This window comes from Cryptomeria japonica, chromosome 8, assembly GCF_030272615.1.
Source record: "Cryptomeria japonica chromosome 8, Sugi_1.0, whole genome shotgun sequence".
NCBI lineage: Eukaryota > Viridiplantae > Streptophyta > Pinopsida > Cupressales > Cupressaceae > Cryptomeria > Cryptomeria japonica.
The window spans coordinates 427,073,401-427,087,129 of NC_081412.1; the positions used below are offsets into that span (position 1 = coordinate 427,073,401).

Genomic DNA, 13,729 nt, shown 5'->3' on the forward strand with positions numbered 1-13,729 from the left:
CCTTTTGTATTTCTCTAAGCTAACAGATATTTTAAAATTTAATAAGAAAATCCAATTTAAAAAAAGCAATTTCAATTGAATTCAATTGTAAACTTTATCATAAACTTTTATTTCATAATTCTATCCTTTTTCCAAAGAAAATTTTAATACAAGAAAATTTATTATTTTTTAATAAAAACAATCTCCTCTTTCAAATAAATAATTTTTAAATTGGTCATAAATCAAATAGCAAATAATATGCAAAATGAACCCACCATCAAAATAATTCCATTCCCATAAATACATTACTAAAAATTTCATCTTATATAACTTTATTATATATAAAGTATATATGAATGAGTTTATTTTCAATTCATTCAGATTTATATAAAACATAAAATTATGATATTTGGACAACACTCATTGAATTTTTGGCCAAAGCTCTCAAAGCACAAATATTACGTGACAGGGTATCTAATGTCCTCTTGGGAACCTTGCTGCTCACGCTCATTATCTTATGCCTATTTTTCTCTTTTTATTGCTCTAAATTACATAGAATTTATATTGAACATGATCCAACACCTAGCTTACATGGAGTTTAAATTAAATTGAAAGAGAATTTACGAGCTTGCTGCTGTGAAAGACAACCAATTTATAGCATGTAATATTGAATATGAGCGAATAGGTTTATTACCCGCTTGTAAATAAATGAAAGTTCATTAAGGGAAAAAATGGGTAAATCTGTAACTTTACCCTGTTCCATCAAGTGCTAACGAGGCAATAATCAGCATGACCTTGATTGCATGAAAAATCAAATGGAATACATGTAATAAAGAAGTCAAGATTCTTTTATTAAGATATGGTAAAATATAATAATAAAGAAATAATACATAAACAGTTGAAGCAGGCTGAGGAAATGAGTTCTTTCTACCAAGAATTTTGGAATCTTCCATTTCTGGTCTAGAGCTTTTTATCTTTTTTGTCTACATTTAAATATGTTCATTTAAAAAACAAATTAAAAAAGTATTATTTAGGGGTGCTTCAAATCTTCAAATGCCATAGGAGTCCGACCCCAATAAGCCACCATATCAAATCTAAGAACTGGAAATCATCATGTTTTAACATTAAGTATATTAGTAATAATATAAGATGCTCAATTTTCTCTTTTCAATTCACAGGTAAAAAAACGCAACAAATTCTCTACTGTTAAAGGTGAAGATTTTCAATTACATTAAATTCATTTCTAAATTTAAAGAAATCTATTTGAAAAAGGAAAAAAAAAAAATAATACAGTAGAGCCTATGGACAGGAGACACCATGCTATCTGAGCATTGGCAAAGCTCTCCAACTTCCCTCTGCAGCCGACACCATTCCATAATGTAAAAGTGAGATCTGTAGAAGTGAGATCTGTAAATAAAAAGAAAAAAGAAACGAAACGAGAGATTTTTATTTAAATGGTAGTATCTTTATGTTATTGTGAGGGAGACATTTATTTAAACCTACACTCTCACGTCCAAGTGATGCAGGTGAGACAGGTTCGTAATGGTATTAGGAAGGTTATTTAACCTCCCACAGAATCTCAAATCCAAATACTGCAACTGTGACAGGTTGGCAATGGTATCAGGTAGCTTATTTAAGGTTTTACAGAATCTCAAATCTAAATGCTGCAATTGTGATAGGCTGCCAATTGTATGAGGGAGGTTATTCAAGCTTTCACATTGACCCAAATCCAAATGCTGCAGCTGTGACAGGTAGCCAAAAGTATTAGGGAGGTCATTTAAGCTTTTACAAAATCTCAAGTCCAAGTACTGTAGATGTGACAAGTTACCAATGGTGTCAGGAATGCTATTTAAGCTTATACACCATCCCAAGTCCAAGTGCTGCAGCTGCAACAGGTTGCCAATGGTTTCAGGGAGCTTATTTAAGTTCAAACACCATCCCAAGTCCAGGCGCTGCATCTGTGACAGGTTGCCAAAGGTATCAGGGAGGTTATTCAAGTTTTTACATCCTTCCAAATCCAAGAACTGCAGCTTTCGCAAGTTGCCAATAGTATTAGGGATGTTACTTAAGCTTCCACAAAATCTCAAATCAAAGTGTTGCAGCTGTGACAAGTTGCCAATAGTATCAGGGAGTTCATTTAAGCTTTCACACTTTCCCAAGCCCAAGTACTGCAGCTGTGATAGGTTGCCAATGGTATCCGGGAGGTTAATTAACCTTCCACACTCTTCCAGGTCCAAGTGTTGGAGCTGTGACAGGTTGCCAATGGTATCCGGGAGGTTATTTAAGCTTCCACAATCTTCCAAGTCCAAGTGTTGCAACTGTGACATGTTGCCTATGGTATTAGGGAGGTTATTTAAGCTTACACACCTTTTCAAGTCTAGATGCTGAAGCTGTGACAGGTTGCCAATTGTATCCGGGAGGCTATTTAAGCTTTTACAATCTCTCAATTCCATGAGCTTCAGTTGTGTCAAGTTGCCAATGGTATCAACAAGGTTATTTAAACTTCCACACCCTCTCAAATTCAAATGTTGCAGCTGTGAAAGGTTGCCAATGGTATAAGGGAGGTTATTTAAGCTTTCACACCCTCTCAAGTTCAAGTGCTGCAGCTGTGACAGGTTGCCAATGGCATTGGGGAGGTTGTTTAAACTTCCACACAATTTCAAGTGCTGCAGTTGTATGTTAGGAAGTGAAAACAGGGAGTCAAGAGTAAGACTGTCAACTCCATTGCAAAATTGTAGTTGCATAATCTTCAATTGCCAAATGTTAGCCTCAAATCTTGAGTGACTTGGCTCCTTTTTTCTTGCTTTGTTCCTCTCAATATCAAAACCACAATATTCCAGTCTTAACCATATCAAACTTGGAGGAAGCATGGCCAGTGCGTCTTTTGCCCTGACTTTAATGTGCAGACACTTCAAATGAAGATAGCGAAGACCAGGTCTGTACAACATTTCAAGCCTTTGTGGATTGCCTCCATTGATTCGAAGGCGAGAGAAATTGGTGTTGTTTGATATGGTGCTTAAATGGGCAGCCTCCCATAGTCGGGTACGCTCCTTTTCTTTTTCAGCAATAGTTCGCCCCATATCTCGCAAATGGTCATGCATATCAAATACACCTCCTTCGTCGATCTTTATCAATAACTTCATTGAAAGATTTGAGATGGCAGTGTCTACCATCTTATACAAGGATTTCCAAAAAACAATGGCACATGTTTTCTCTTCTCCAACAAAGAAGCAGGCAATGTCCATGAATATTTCTTTTTCCTCATCACTAAGAGCACCATAGCTGATATAAAGTCTTTTGTGAATTTCTGGGTTGAGGGTAATGTTATGAAGAGCTTCTGTCCAGCAACAAATATCATTTTGTTTATCATACAAAAAGGACCCAATCACTTCCAATGAAAGAGGATGCCCCTTGCAAGCTTCCACTATTCTTTTGGACAGCTCTCTGTGACTCGGATTTGGAGACGCTTTGAGAAAAGCATGCCAACTAAATAATTGGAGACCTTCATCTATCTCTAATCCACTTATCTCATGGATAAGTTCAGATGACACCTGAGCAACATTGAGAATGTGTTTATCTCTAGAAGTTATAATAACTCTGCTGCCAGAATCCAACCAATCTCCAACCAAAGCATACAGTTGTTCAACAGCATCCACATCATCCAGAATAAGCAGCACACGCCGTCCTCCCAAACGATCTCTGAACAAAGAAATTCCCTGATCAACATTGTCCACTTTGTCATCATATTTGGTCAAATCCTTGAAAATTTGCTTCTGCAAATTTGTAAGGCCAGTGGCGTCTGCAGCAGTGATGCGGACATTAGATACAAAGGAAGCAGCTTCAAAATCAGCATAGAGCTGATTGTACAGGGCCTTGGCAACTGTGGTCTTCCCAATACCACCAATACCCCATATTCCAATTTTAACCACCTCATCCACTGAATGAAGATTCAATTTCTGAATAAGAGCATTCTTCAAGCTGTCCATTCCCACCGGATGCTTGGCAACTTCTAACGGCACTCTGTGCAAAGTCTTAATCAGATCATTCACCACCGTCTTTACTAGCCGAGCTTCATAGCTGCAATGGCTACAGTATTGTCAAATAAAATTGCAGTATTCTGTAAAGAATTGCAAGAAAAGTTGTAAAATAATGGTTTACTTCATAAAAGTTACCTGTTTATATTTTATGATCATCACATACTTCTAATACAATCCTTAGTTAACATGCTTGTAATATCCTACTTATGTGCCTTCTCATGCCCTTGTCTGACATCTACCTGGCTCTTATGCTCATTGATCACATCTTATGTTATGTGATATCTAAGTCATAAGGTTCGAATTCGACATCCATGAAATTCGGATGAAATTTGACAAGGAAAAAATTAGAAAAAAAACTCGGATAAAATTTGCCTTCTATAATTTTGTTTATTTTTAAATATATGTATACTTCTAATAAATTATCAGAATAGCGACCCTTGTTGGAGAAAATTCAAGGGCAAACCAGCAGTTGCAGACACCCATGACCCAATAGATACAAAGCATACACAAAGAATACCCACGACCAGCTGAGTTGTGTTTAGAGGCGGATAGCAGTGCTTTATAGAGGAAATTCGATTAAATTCGATTTTTTTTATAAAAGTTTGAAATTCGATTAAATTCGAACCTCATCCATGAAAATCGCCATATCCTGTGACTTAGTGCGATATCATACATTCATTACTATATTACCTATCAAATTGGGGAGATCATGCTTCCCCAATATAGTGTTTCTGTTGCCATATCTTCTCCTAGAACTATCCACTTCTACCTATGATATCGTTACTACCCTTTTACATCAGACATTAAATATTCCCCCTTCTTGCTTATTATATCTAGATCCATGTTACCACTAGGAATCTATTGCCTTACCTTAATCATTATGTGTTCATGTCTTGGATGCTACATTGGATGCAAAATGCTTAGCCTAGTGTCCTATATACTTACAGGAGTATTTTTGGCCATTGAGGACCACATCACCATTTTGTATATATTTATCTTGGGGGCAACCTTTTTATTTAATGTCAATCTCCAACTCATGTTCTCACCATGCTTATCATTCAACATATTTTACCTATTTACTACACCGTACAGTTATTACAATTCTGCATTGCATGATTTCACACGTTTGCATGTTTAGCTTACATTTATATTTCATTTTCTATTTTCCCATCTCCTTTGATTCCTTACATCCTATGGATGCAACCAATTATGAGGGGGGCAACTTATGTTACTATCACTCCTATGTTGAGTTTGTAGATAGAAGTTCCTACTTGGAGAATCCTATACCTGGTCTAGATAGATCATGTTCATGTAGCATGGCAAGGCTCGTTCTGTCATGTCACCCCATAAATTCCACACTAGGTAAAGCATTAACACTTCCTGTATTTGGAAATTTTTGTAACGATATTCTCTCCCCATTTCTCTCTCATGATAAAACTAATGAATGTCACGTGATATAAGATTGATCCTAGTAGATTGATTCTAGTACATTGGTAGAGAGCCATGACGAAGCAAATGATCTATTGGCCACTATATTCTCAATTTAAAAAATAATCATTTTTTCCTATCGATTCAATTCTTGAAGATATTATTTCAAATTTATCCAACCTTGATTCAAATCCAATCTATTGACACACTTCATTGTTTTATTTTAAAAAGGTGTACGCAAATAGAATTTATTTTTTATAGAACTAAGATTACATTAAAATTTGAAGATAATGAATACTATTGAATACAATTTGACTCATTTTTTCTAATTTCATACTATCAATACAATTTGATTCATTTTTATCAAATGAATGTTCTACCTTTTGTCTTGCCTCTCCCTTTTTGTTGGAGCCAACCAATAACTTAATCCAAGTATGAGAAGATTCTTTTGGCGGGGTACTTTGGACAAAAACAAGATTGCTCTCATTGCATAGGATTAAGATGTGCAAAGCAAAGGAAGTAGAGGGCGTCGGACTCAAAAACCTTTAAAAACAAAATAAGGCTCTTGCACTAAGCTGATTTGGAGGATGTATAAAGAACCTCACTTAAAGAGCAGTGATGTGACATGCATCCTCACAGCAAAATACTTGCTTCATGGCTCAAGGATATGGAATTTTATGAGCAGTTGCAGGTCTCTTATCATAGAACATTTAACATGGGACATCCATGATCGGAAATCTGCCTTATTTTGGGAGGATTCCCGGGGTGGCTTCCCATGTTTGGAAAGGATCGTTGAAATGGAACAGACCAAAAGGTTTTTATCATAGGCTTGAAAGTTGAGGGCCATTTGCAAGAAAATCAAGGGGATGACGTCTTGGGTTGGCAATGGAAAGATTTGAGCTCGATGGGGTTGCTGGCCAATGATGTTGAGCAATTAAGGGCCATCCTAAAGGATAGAGGTTTAAGAATTAGAGAAGGCAATGATAGAATCATTTGGAATGGATCGAAATCCAGGCAATACAATGCTAGGGAGGACAACAAGGTGTTTGAGAAGGACAGAGAGGGAACTCTTATTCCATTGCACCTTTGATGGCATAAGCTCTACCTTCCTAAAGCTGGCACTTTCTCTTAGGCTGCTTTATAAAATAGGATTTTGACTGCAGAGAAAATTGTTCAAAAGAGTTACCAAGGCCCATCTAGGTGCTCTCTATACAAATGTAACGAAGAAAAAGTCAATCACCTACTGTTAGGACGCCCCTTTGCTCAAGAATGTTGGAGATGGTCGTGTGCTAAACTTGGTTGGGTAGGTGCCCTACCCAATGACATTCTCAGTCTTTTCAAGGCATGGCCTATTATCAACAAGACTGCAATATTCGAGCTTGTGGATCATCGGCCCTTCTATCCTAATTTAGGAATTACGGAAGGAAAGGAATCAAAGAATAGTCCACGAGAAAGAGATGAGCTTGCCTTATTTTTAAACAAAATAGAAGCAACAATCGTTGAAGTCGTGAAATAGCCAGTCGGCATGGTAGACTTCCAAGAATGCTTACTTCACATAAAGGGATTCTAGAATGCGTAAGTGTTGGTTTGGCTTTTGTATTCCCCCCATTGTTGGGGTGGAAGGTCATGAAGCTCAGTTATTGAGATCCACAGCTTCATGGTAACTACACACTCATGGATGGTATAAGTTGAATTTTGATGGAGCCTTACCTGAGAAATTTTCTAAGCCTCTCCCAGAGGAAACAAGTATTGAGGCTCAGTTTCAAGCCCTCGTTTTCAATCTTCCGCTATGCTGAGAACCAAAAATTGAGAAATAGAAATCGAAGGTGATTCCACCTTAGTGGTTAATGTAATCAGGACAAGGAATGTGCTGAATTGGAAGTTATAAACTCTTTTGGAAATGGCTTTGGTGATTCTCCAAACTTTTAAGACTCACATTGCAAATCACGTTTACAGGGAAGCAATTATGGATGCTGATAGATTGGCTAATGCCACTATGGATGGCGTGGATCAGAGGGTCTTGGAGCTTGTTAATGGCTCTTTGTGATCTCTTCGCTAGTCTTTGCTGTTTGTTCCCAGCTGGCCTCTTCACTGTTGTCTCACTATGTTTGTTTATTTCTGTGAATTGGTGAGAGGGTGGGGCAGATGTTATCTTAGATCGGTGTTTAGATGGATAAGGTATGGCTGCTTTTGTTTTGCATTTATTATCTTTCAAAGTAGTTAATGTGGCTCGAGCGACTGAAACCATTAAATTCATCTCGCAAGTTGATTTGGGGTTATTTTGAGGAGCTTTCTGCAATGGATATGCCCATAAGGTTGGTCTGCCCTAGCCAATAGATGGCCTTCTTGGGGGTCATCACGTATTTGAGGCTGAGGTCTATTTTCAAGTTTAAGGCTTGTGCTGGATGCAGGCAAGCTGGTACTAGGCGTGAGTTTATGCATGCGTATCACAGATATAGGATAAACTCCTGATTTGTGGTGGCATTACTAGACTTGAATGAGTTGAAAGGGATGGTGTTTGTGATGGCTATAACTTTTAATTAACCAAAACTAACCAGGAGGTGCAGAGGATGTAATTGTTGCCACTCAGCCTGGGCTTGGCATACCTAGGCCTAGGGGCATTCCCAGGAGCGGTGGTGAATTGGCTCTCATTTCTGCTTGACCTCAACTGTGGCGAGGTGTTGTGGATTCCTTAAGGGGCTACTTTTGCTCGAACCAGTTGATAAGCTGGAATGGATAGGCAATTTTTTCATGTTTGTTAGGGCGGTTGTAAACGATTGAGGCTTATGTGGACTCTAATGCATAGTAGTAAAAGCATTTTTTTATGGCGGACTAGGGTGGTTTTGGTCTCTGTTACTGTGTGTGGTGATCATTTTTTTTTCTCTTGAAATGGTCAACGAGGCCCCAATTGTGTCTTTCCTCTATAAAGATGATTTTTTTTTTTGGATTAATATAATACAGGTTGCTCTTACGAATCAAAAATTAATAAATTTAAAATGCACACCATAAACAAAAATTATTTTTACACAAACATGTTTGCTTTAGAGAAAACAAGTAGTGAAGAGGGAGAAGATAGAATTTGGAGCTATAAAGACTAACTGAATCCACAATTTTAACTTTTATGTTATACTGTATGATTTTTTTCATAATAGTTGATTTTTTAAATGAAATAAAATCACTTAAAAAACATTCAAATCTCTTCCAAGTTTAAAATTTATATGAAAAATTGCTAAAGATAGATTCATGTTTTTCCATTAGCTATTATTTTCTATTTCAAGATAAAATTGTAAGCTTATACCCCTTCCTTAAAACCTTATGTTTAGATAGTTGGAGACGCATTACTAATCTATCCTACAGCAGCAGTCACGCAATAATAAGTCAAAACTATTGAAAACCAAGCAGAGAAGGTGAGATTCATTACTTACCCTTCAGTTAAATCCAAGGACCAGCCTGAGCGAGAACAGATCTGTCGAAGGGCAAGCTTCCACTCATCAATCTCTTCTCTTCGGTATCGAACTGAACGGTCATATAAGTTTAGACACGGACAGATCTGTAGAAGGGCACGCTTCCACCACTCAATCTCTTCTCTTGGGTATTGGCCTGAATAGCTATAATGTTTGAGAAATGACTGGTAATAGGGACTGCACTCATTTTCAGGATATCTAACATGAGTTGGATTCACATGATAAAAGAGAGGAATGATCAAGCCAGGGGACTTCAACATTGCAGCGGCCTCCTTGAGACACCATGCTGAGTCTGCATACCCTCTGGAAAATATAGGAATGCGTATGGCACTGCTTTCGATTGCTCTTTCCAAGCTTAACCCTATAATTTCCCCCTTTTCCAATTTGTGACTGTCCAAGAAGACGTTCAATCCTGCTGCGGAGAGAGCTTGAAAGAGATGATCAACCAGACTCTTTCTGACATCTTCTCCCCTGAAACTCAGAAACACATGATACCTCTTATTGCTGTGGAAGGCAAGTTTAGCTGATGGAGGCTTGTACTGTTCCATGGTAAAGCAGGATCTGAAGAGTAAACTTACTAACAATAAAAAGAAACTGGGGATTCATCCAAAAAACTTTGAGATGTTGAACTCTAATGTGCTCATACGGAATTTATTGCAAATGACAACCGACATGAACTAGAAAAGTCAATGTGGGTGGGCCTGCTTTTAGTAAACAATTTCTTCCCTCGTTAATTGTCCATGTCTAGCTGTCCTTTCTTATTTGACTTTGATGTTTACGCGTGAGGTTAAGTGTGTAGACTTTTATCTGTTCCAATTCTACCTATGCATTCCATAACTTTCATGTTTCTTATTTAATAATTTAAAAGTAAAGCATAATCATGCATTCATGAAAATTTACTAAATGTCAAAGTATCAATAGGACCAAATTTTTTAATGTTTGTATTTTTGTTTGCATTTTTCAAGAGTCATTTTACTTGGATGATGTCAGCATTTTAAATGTCAAAGCATCAACCAATGAGAAGCAAAAATTAAAGGTTGACCAAATTTTATAATATTTGTATTGTTGTTTGCATTTTCATACAATAGTATCCCATAGTCATTTTAGTATAGTGACTAGTTTTGTCATGTTTTATTTGACAATGCAATGGATAATAAAATCACTTGTCTTTTTTATTATAATAATTAAAAATATATAGAAGTATAAATATCAAACATATAAAATGATTAAACGTATATTTTTAATTAACTTATTTATAAAATGAATTTTTATATAATATTATATAATTTGGCTCATGTTTTCTGTTGGTTCCCAAAAGCGAACGACAAGTTTACATTGCTTGCAGGGCAAGGACCAAGCTAATTTCCTCCAAATGTCTATGGAGAGCCACCTCCAACTATCAATATCTGTCAGGCTTGGACCAACAATAATAAGGACAGAGGGTCCTCCTACACTTTAGGCTCTGCAGAACTACGGAGGGTGATCCCTTCAGTAAGAAATTCCTACTCTCCGCAAGGATATTCAAGAACTTATTGAAAACAAAGCAGATTATCTCATTTATAAAAACTCAACAGAAAGGGAGAATGCTCAAGGATGGCAAATCCTTCAGTGATCCTCAACCTTAACCTGGAGTATGAGAGATGGTGAAACTATTTTCAGAAAATACATAAATCTTAGCAAATGATTGTTCTAATTGTTTATAAGATTCGTTCTGAGAGATCATGAAAAAGATAAAACCGGAAAACTGATAACCTAATGAGATTTGCTAGCAAATACCAGTGCCTTATTCATTTGGGCTACAGAGTCTTTGAAAAATGTTGCTGAAAATCAGATAAAACTTCATCTAATAGTTGGTCTTGCCTGAAATAATATTGCCTTACAATATTAATCTTCTATGATCCTTTATCTGAACTACTTATCAAATCCTATGGAGAGCCTTATTTTCTTTGTAATCTTATTCAAGCATTTTAATTAACCCCTTGGATTAAAGCATTGAATAAAAGAGTACATACATCATAACAATGCAATAAACAAAAGAAACCCTTGATCCCATTTGCTTAAAAGAAGATAAAATCACACACATGAGAGTAAAGATTAGGAAACTATATTTGTATTGATATTATAAGCTATCTTTTATCAGATGATAGCAAACAAATTCAAATACAGAGTGACCCATTTGAAAAGGGGAAATTGCAACTATTTTATTACAATTTTGCTCTACAAAATAACATTACAGTCCCTGTTATTTCCTACGACTTTCTAGAACTATTTTGGACCTAACCCTGTAGAAAAGATCTATTTTATAGAGATCTTTCTCAGAAAAATTCGGACCCTAACTAATGGCCTTGAATTCCCTTTTATAGAAAACAAGGGAGTGACAAGCCTCGGGCCGTCAAACACTTGTCAATAAAACCGAGCCTTAAAGGTTGTACACAATTCTTGTTACAAATCATTCCTTATCCTCATGCTAGCACCCGTGATGAGGTGGAACCAAAATTTCCAATTGATTATTGGTAGAAACAAAAATACTTGAGTCGTGCCAATATCACCCAAACACTCCTGGATGGACTTTGAGATGCTCATTATGTTTCATAGCATTTCTCTTCCTGAAAAGGAAAATAGATCTCGGCATGAAACAAGACTTTCCCTCCAAATTAAAGGAAAATTTCCATCTTTTATGCCCTGGATAAGAGAAAATGGAAAAAGGAGCTTGGGGGTAAATAGGATTTGTTGAGAAGGCATTGCAGCTTCCCTGATGTTGCAGAGATGACTAGTTGTCGATCCTCACCCTAACAAATCGTTCTTTCAGTTCCCCACGAGCTCCCTCTTGGAACACTCTGCCAATGAAATGTAGAGTAAGAGCAGGGAATGGGCTTGAGGTGACTTTTCTTGAAAAGAAAAGGATTTCACACCCCCTCTGGAAATCCCCCGAGCTTTCACATCCCCTCTGGCAATGAACAACATCAAACCAAAGAAAGATCATCCATCTAGTATCATAAAATACACAACGACTCCATTCATAGTTTTGTTTGAACACCATCCTCTTACATATGAAAAAATGTTCTCAGAAAGATGAAAAAACTTATATTTGTTTCTACCCATTTTATTATCTACCTAGTGAATTTATAACCATAAATTCCTTTCAAAATGGTGGTGCTAATCCATGTGAAGAATCATCACTTTGATTTCTTCTACTCAACCTATCAGCTACAAATTCTAGCAATTATACCTATAACTCAAGTCACCACCATTTCCTAGGCCATCACTCATTTTCTACTAGCATGTGTTCACCTTATGTGAATGATTTTATTATGATCTTATTCCTCTTTTCAATGTACAATCTCCTACTTTGGGATTTCTATCAACAAGCAAATCTCTGAATTCATCAAAGAACTCATGATTCATCACACCTGAACTAGAAGCTTATCCAAATCCTTTCACATCTCTGAGATATCATCTTTGACTATCAAATCAATCCTAAATTGACAAGTCTGAATCCCATTCATTTTTCCCTTTCCCGCAAGCTATAACCGATGCCTCCAAAATCCCTCCAAACTTCTCATTTGAAACTCAGCCACAGATCTCATCTAACCTGGCAAATCTAACGGTCATTTCCTACCAACTTAGCAGTTTGACTTTCCAACTATATTCGTGGACCCTCAAAATCCTGACTGGATAGTGCCATATCATTCTTCAACCAAGTTTTGTCTGCAACCTCCTTGCAAGACCTCCTGATCTGACTAGGACACGTGTCATCATCTCATGATACCGCGGTCCGTAACCACCTCGCAAATTCCACTGTGGGAATAGGAGGGTCATCTAATCTGTTCGATCTTTACCACTTTGCATATTGCCTGCCAAATCCTTCAGGACTTAAAAGTCGAGCACCTTTAACCTTAGGATAAGATATCCTCATTCACTTTGAGCATGTGCAAATTGATGGGACTGTTATTAGACCGAAATTTACCACCTGCAAACCGGTATTACAAATCTCTTGACTGGTTGTGCCGCTAACCCTCTCGGTTTCCGTTGATAACACACGGCATCATCTCACGATGTCGTGGTCATTAAAATCCTCTCATCTTTGATTGCGGGGAACTGCTAGCTGTTGGATCTATCCATTCTTTAACAGATGGTCGGGGTATTTAGCACTTGTCGGACTTAGGAAAAAATAAGCGCGTGCATATAAATATTTAGAAGGGGACCGGTAATAGGGAAGTTATGCACTTGACTTAGGAAATTTCATCTCACGAACTGGTTGACCAACTTTTTACTTAGGGAAAAAATTGCCCCGTTTATGGAAAAGGTACCCTTGGTTTAAGTGGGAAAAAATAACTGCGAAATATATCATTTCTAGGGTTTTCTTCACAAAAATATAAGAAGTTTTGATAAATCCTAAACCCTAAGCCTTGAAATGTTCTCAGAGGATATAAGTAACAATCTGAAAATCAATGTTTTGGGCTAAAATTTGAAAATTTTATGCGATCAATTTTCAAGGCTATCATTTTCTTTGACAATGCAATGGATAATAAAATCACTTGATTTTTTTTATTATAATAATTAAAAATATATAAAATTATAAATATAAAACATATAAAATGATTAAATGTATATTTTTAATTAACTTATTTATATAATGAATTTTTTATATAAGATTATATAATTTGGCCGAGAGGCGATCTACAATGGGATCAATATTGTTCGTAAACATAAAACACATTTAAAAAGAATTTGATGTGCTGACTTGGCAGTATAGTAGCATTGGTGGAAGAATTTCTTGGCAAGTTGCAGCATGGAGTTAAGTTGAGAGGCAGTTTTAGA

At 36.6% G+C, this 13,729-nt stretch overlaps 1 protein-coding gene across 1 annotated transcript; it reads right to left on the reverse strand.

Annotated features, from left to right (window-relative positions):
- Nucleotides 1-1,406: 1,406 nt before the first annotated feature.
- LOC131075640 (disease resistance protein RPV1) lies at nucleotides 1,407-9,528 on the reverse strand. The gene is made up of 2 exons (XM_058012479.2): nucleotides 8,870-9,528; nucleotides 1,407-4,056 (listed from the first exon to the last, which is right to left on the reverse strand). Exons 1-2 carry the CDS (start codon nucleotides 9,454-9,456, stop codon nucleotides 1,479-1,481), a joined length of 3,165 nt encoding a protein of 1,054 aa, XP_057868462.1. The 5' UTR covers nucleotides 9,457-9,528; the 3' UTR covers nucleotides 1,407-1,478.
- Nucleotides 9,529-13,729: the final 4,201 nt, after the last annotated feature.

Coding starts and splice junctions, on each gene's coding strand:
- LOC131075640 (XM_058012479.2), bottom strand. CDS start 9,456: ATGGAACAGTACAAGCCTCCATCAGCTAAACTTGCCTTCCACAGCAAT. Junction 4,057..8,869: donor TCCTTGGATTTAACTGAAGG/GTAAGTAATGAA, acceptor TAGCCATTGCAG/CTATGAAGCTCGGCTAGTAA.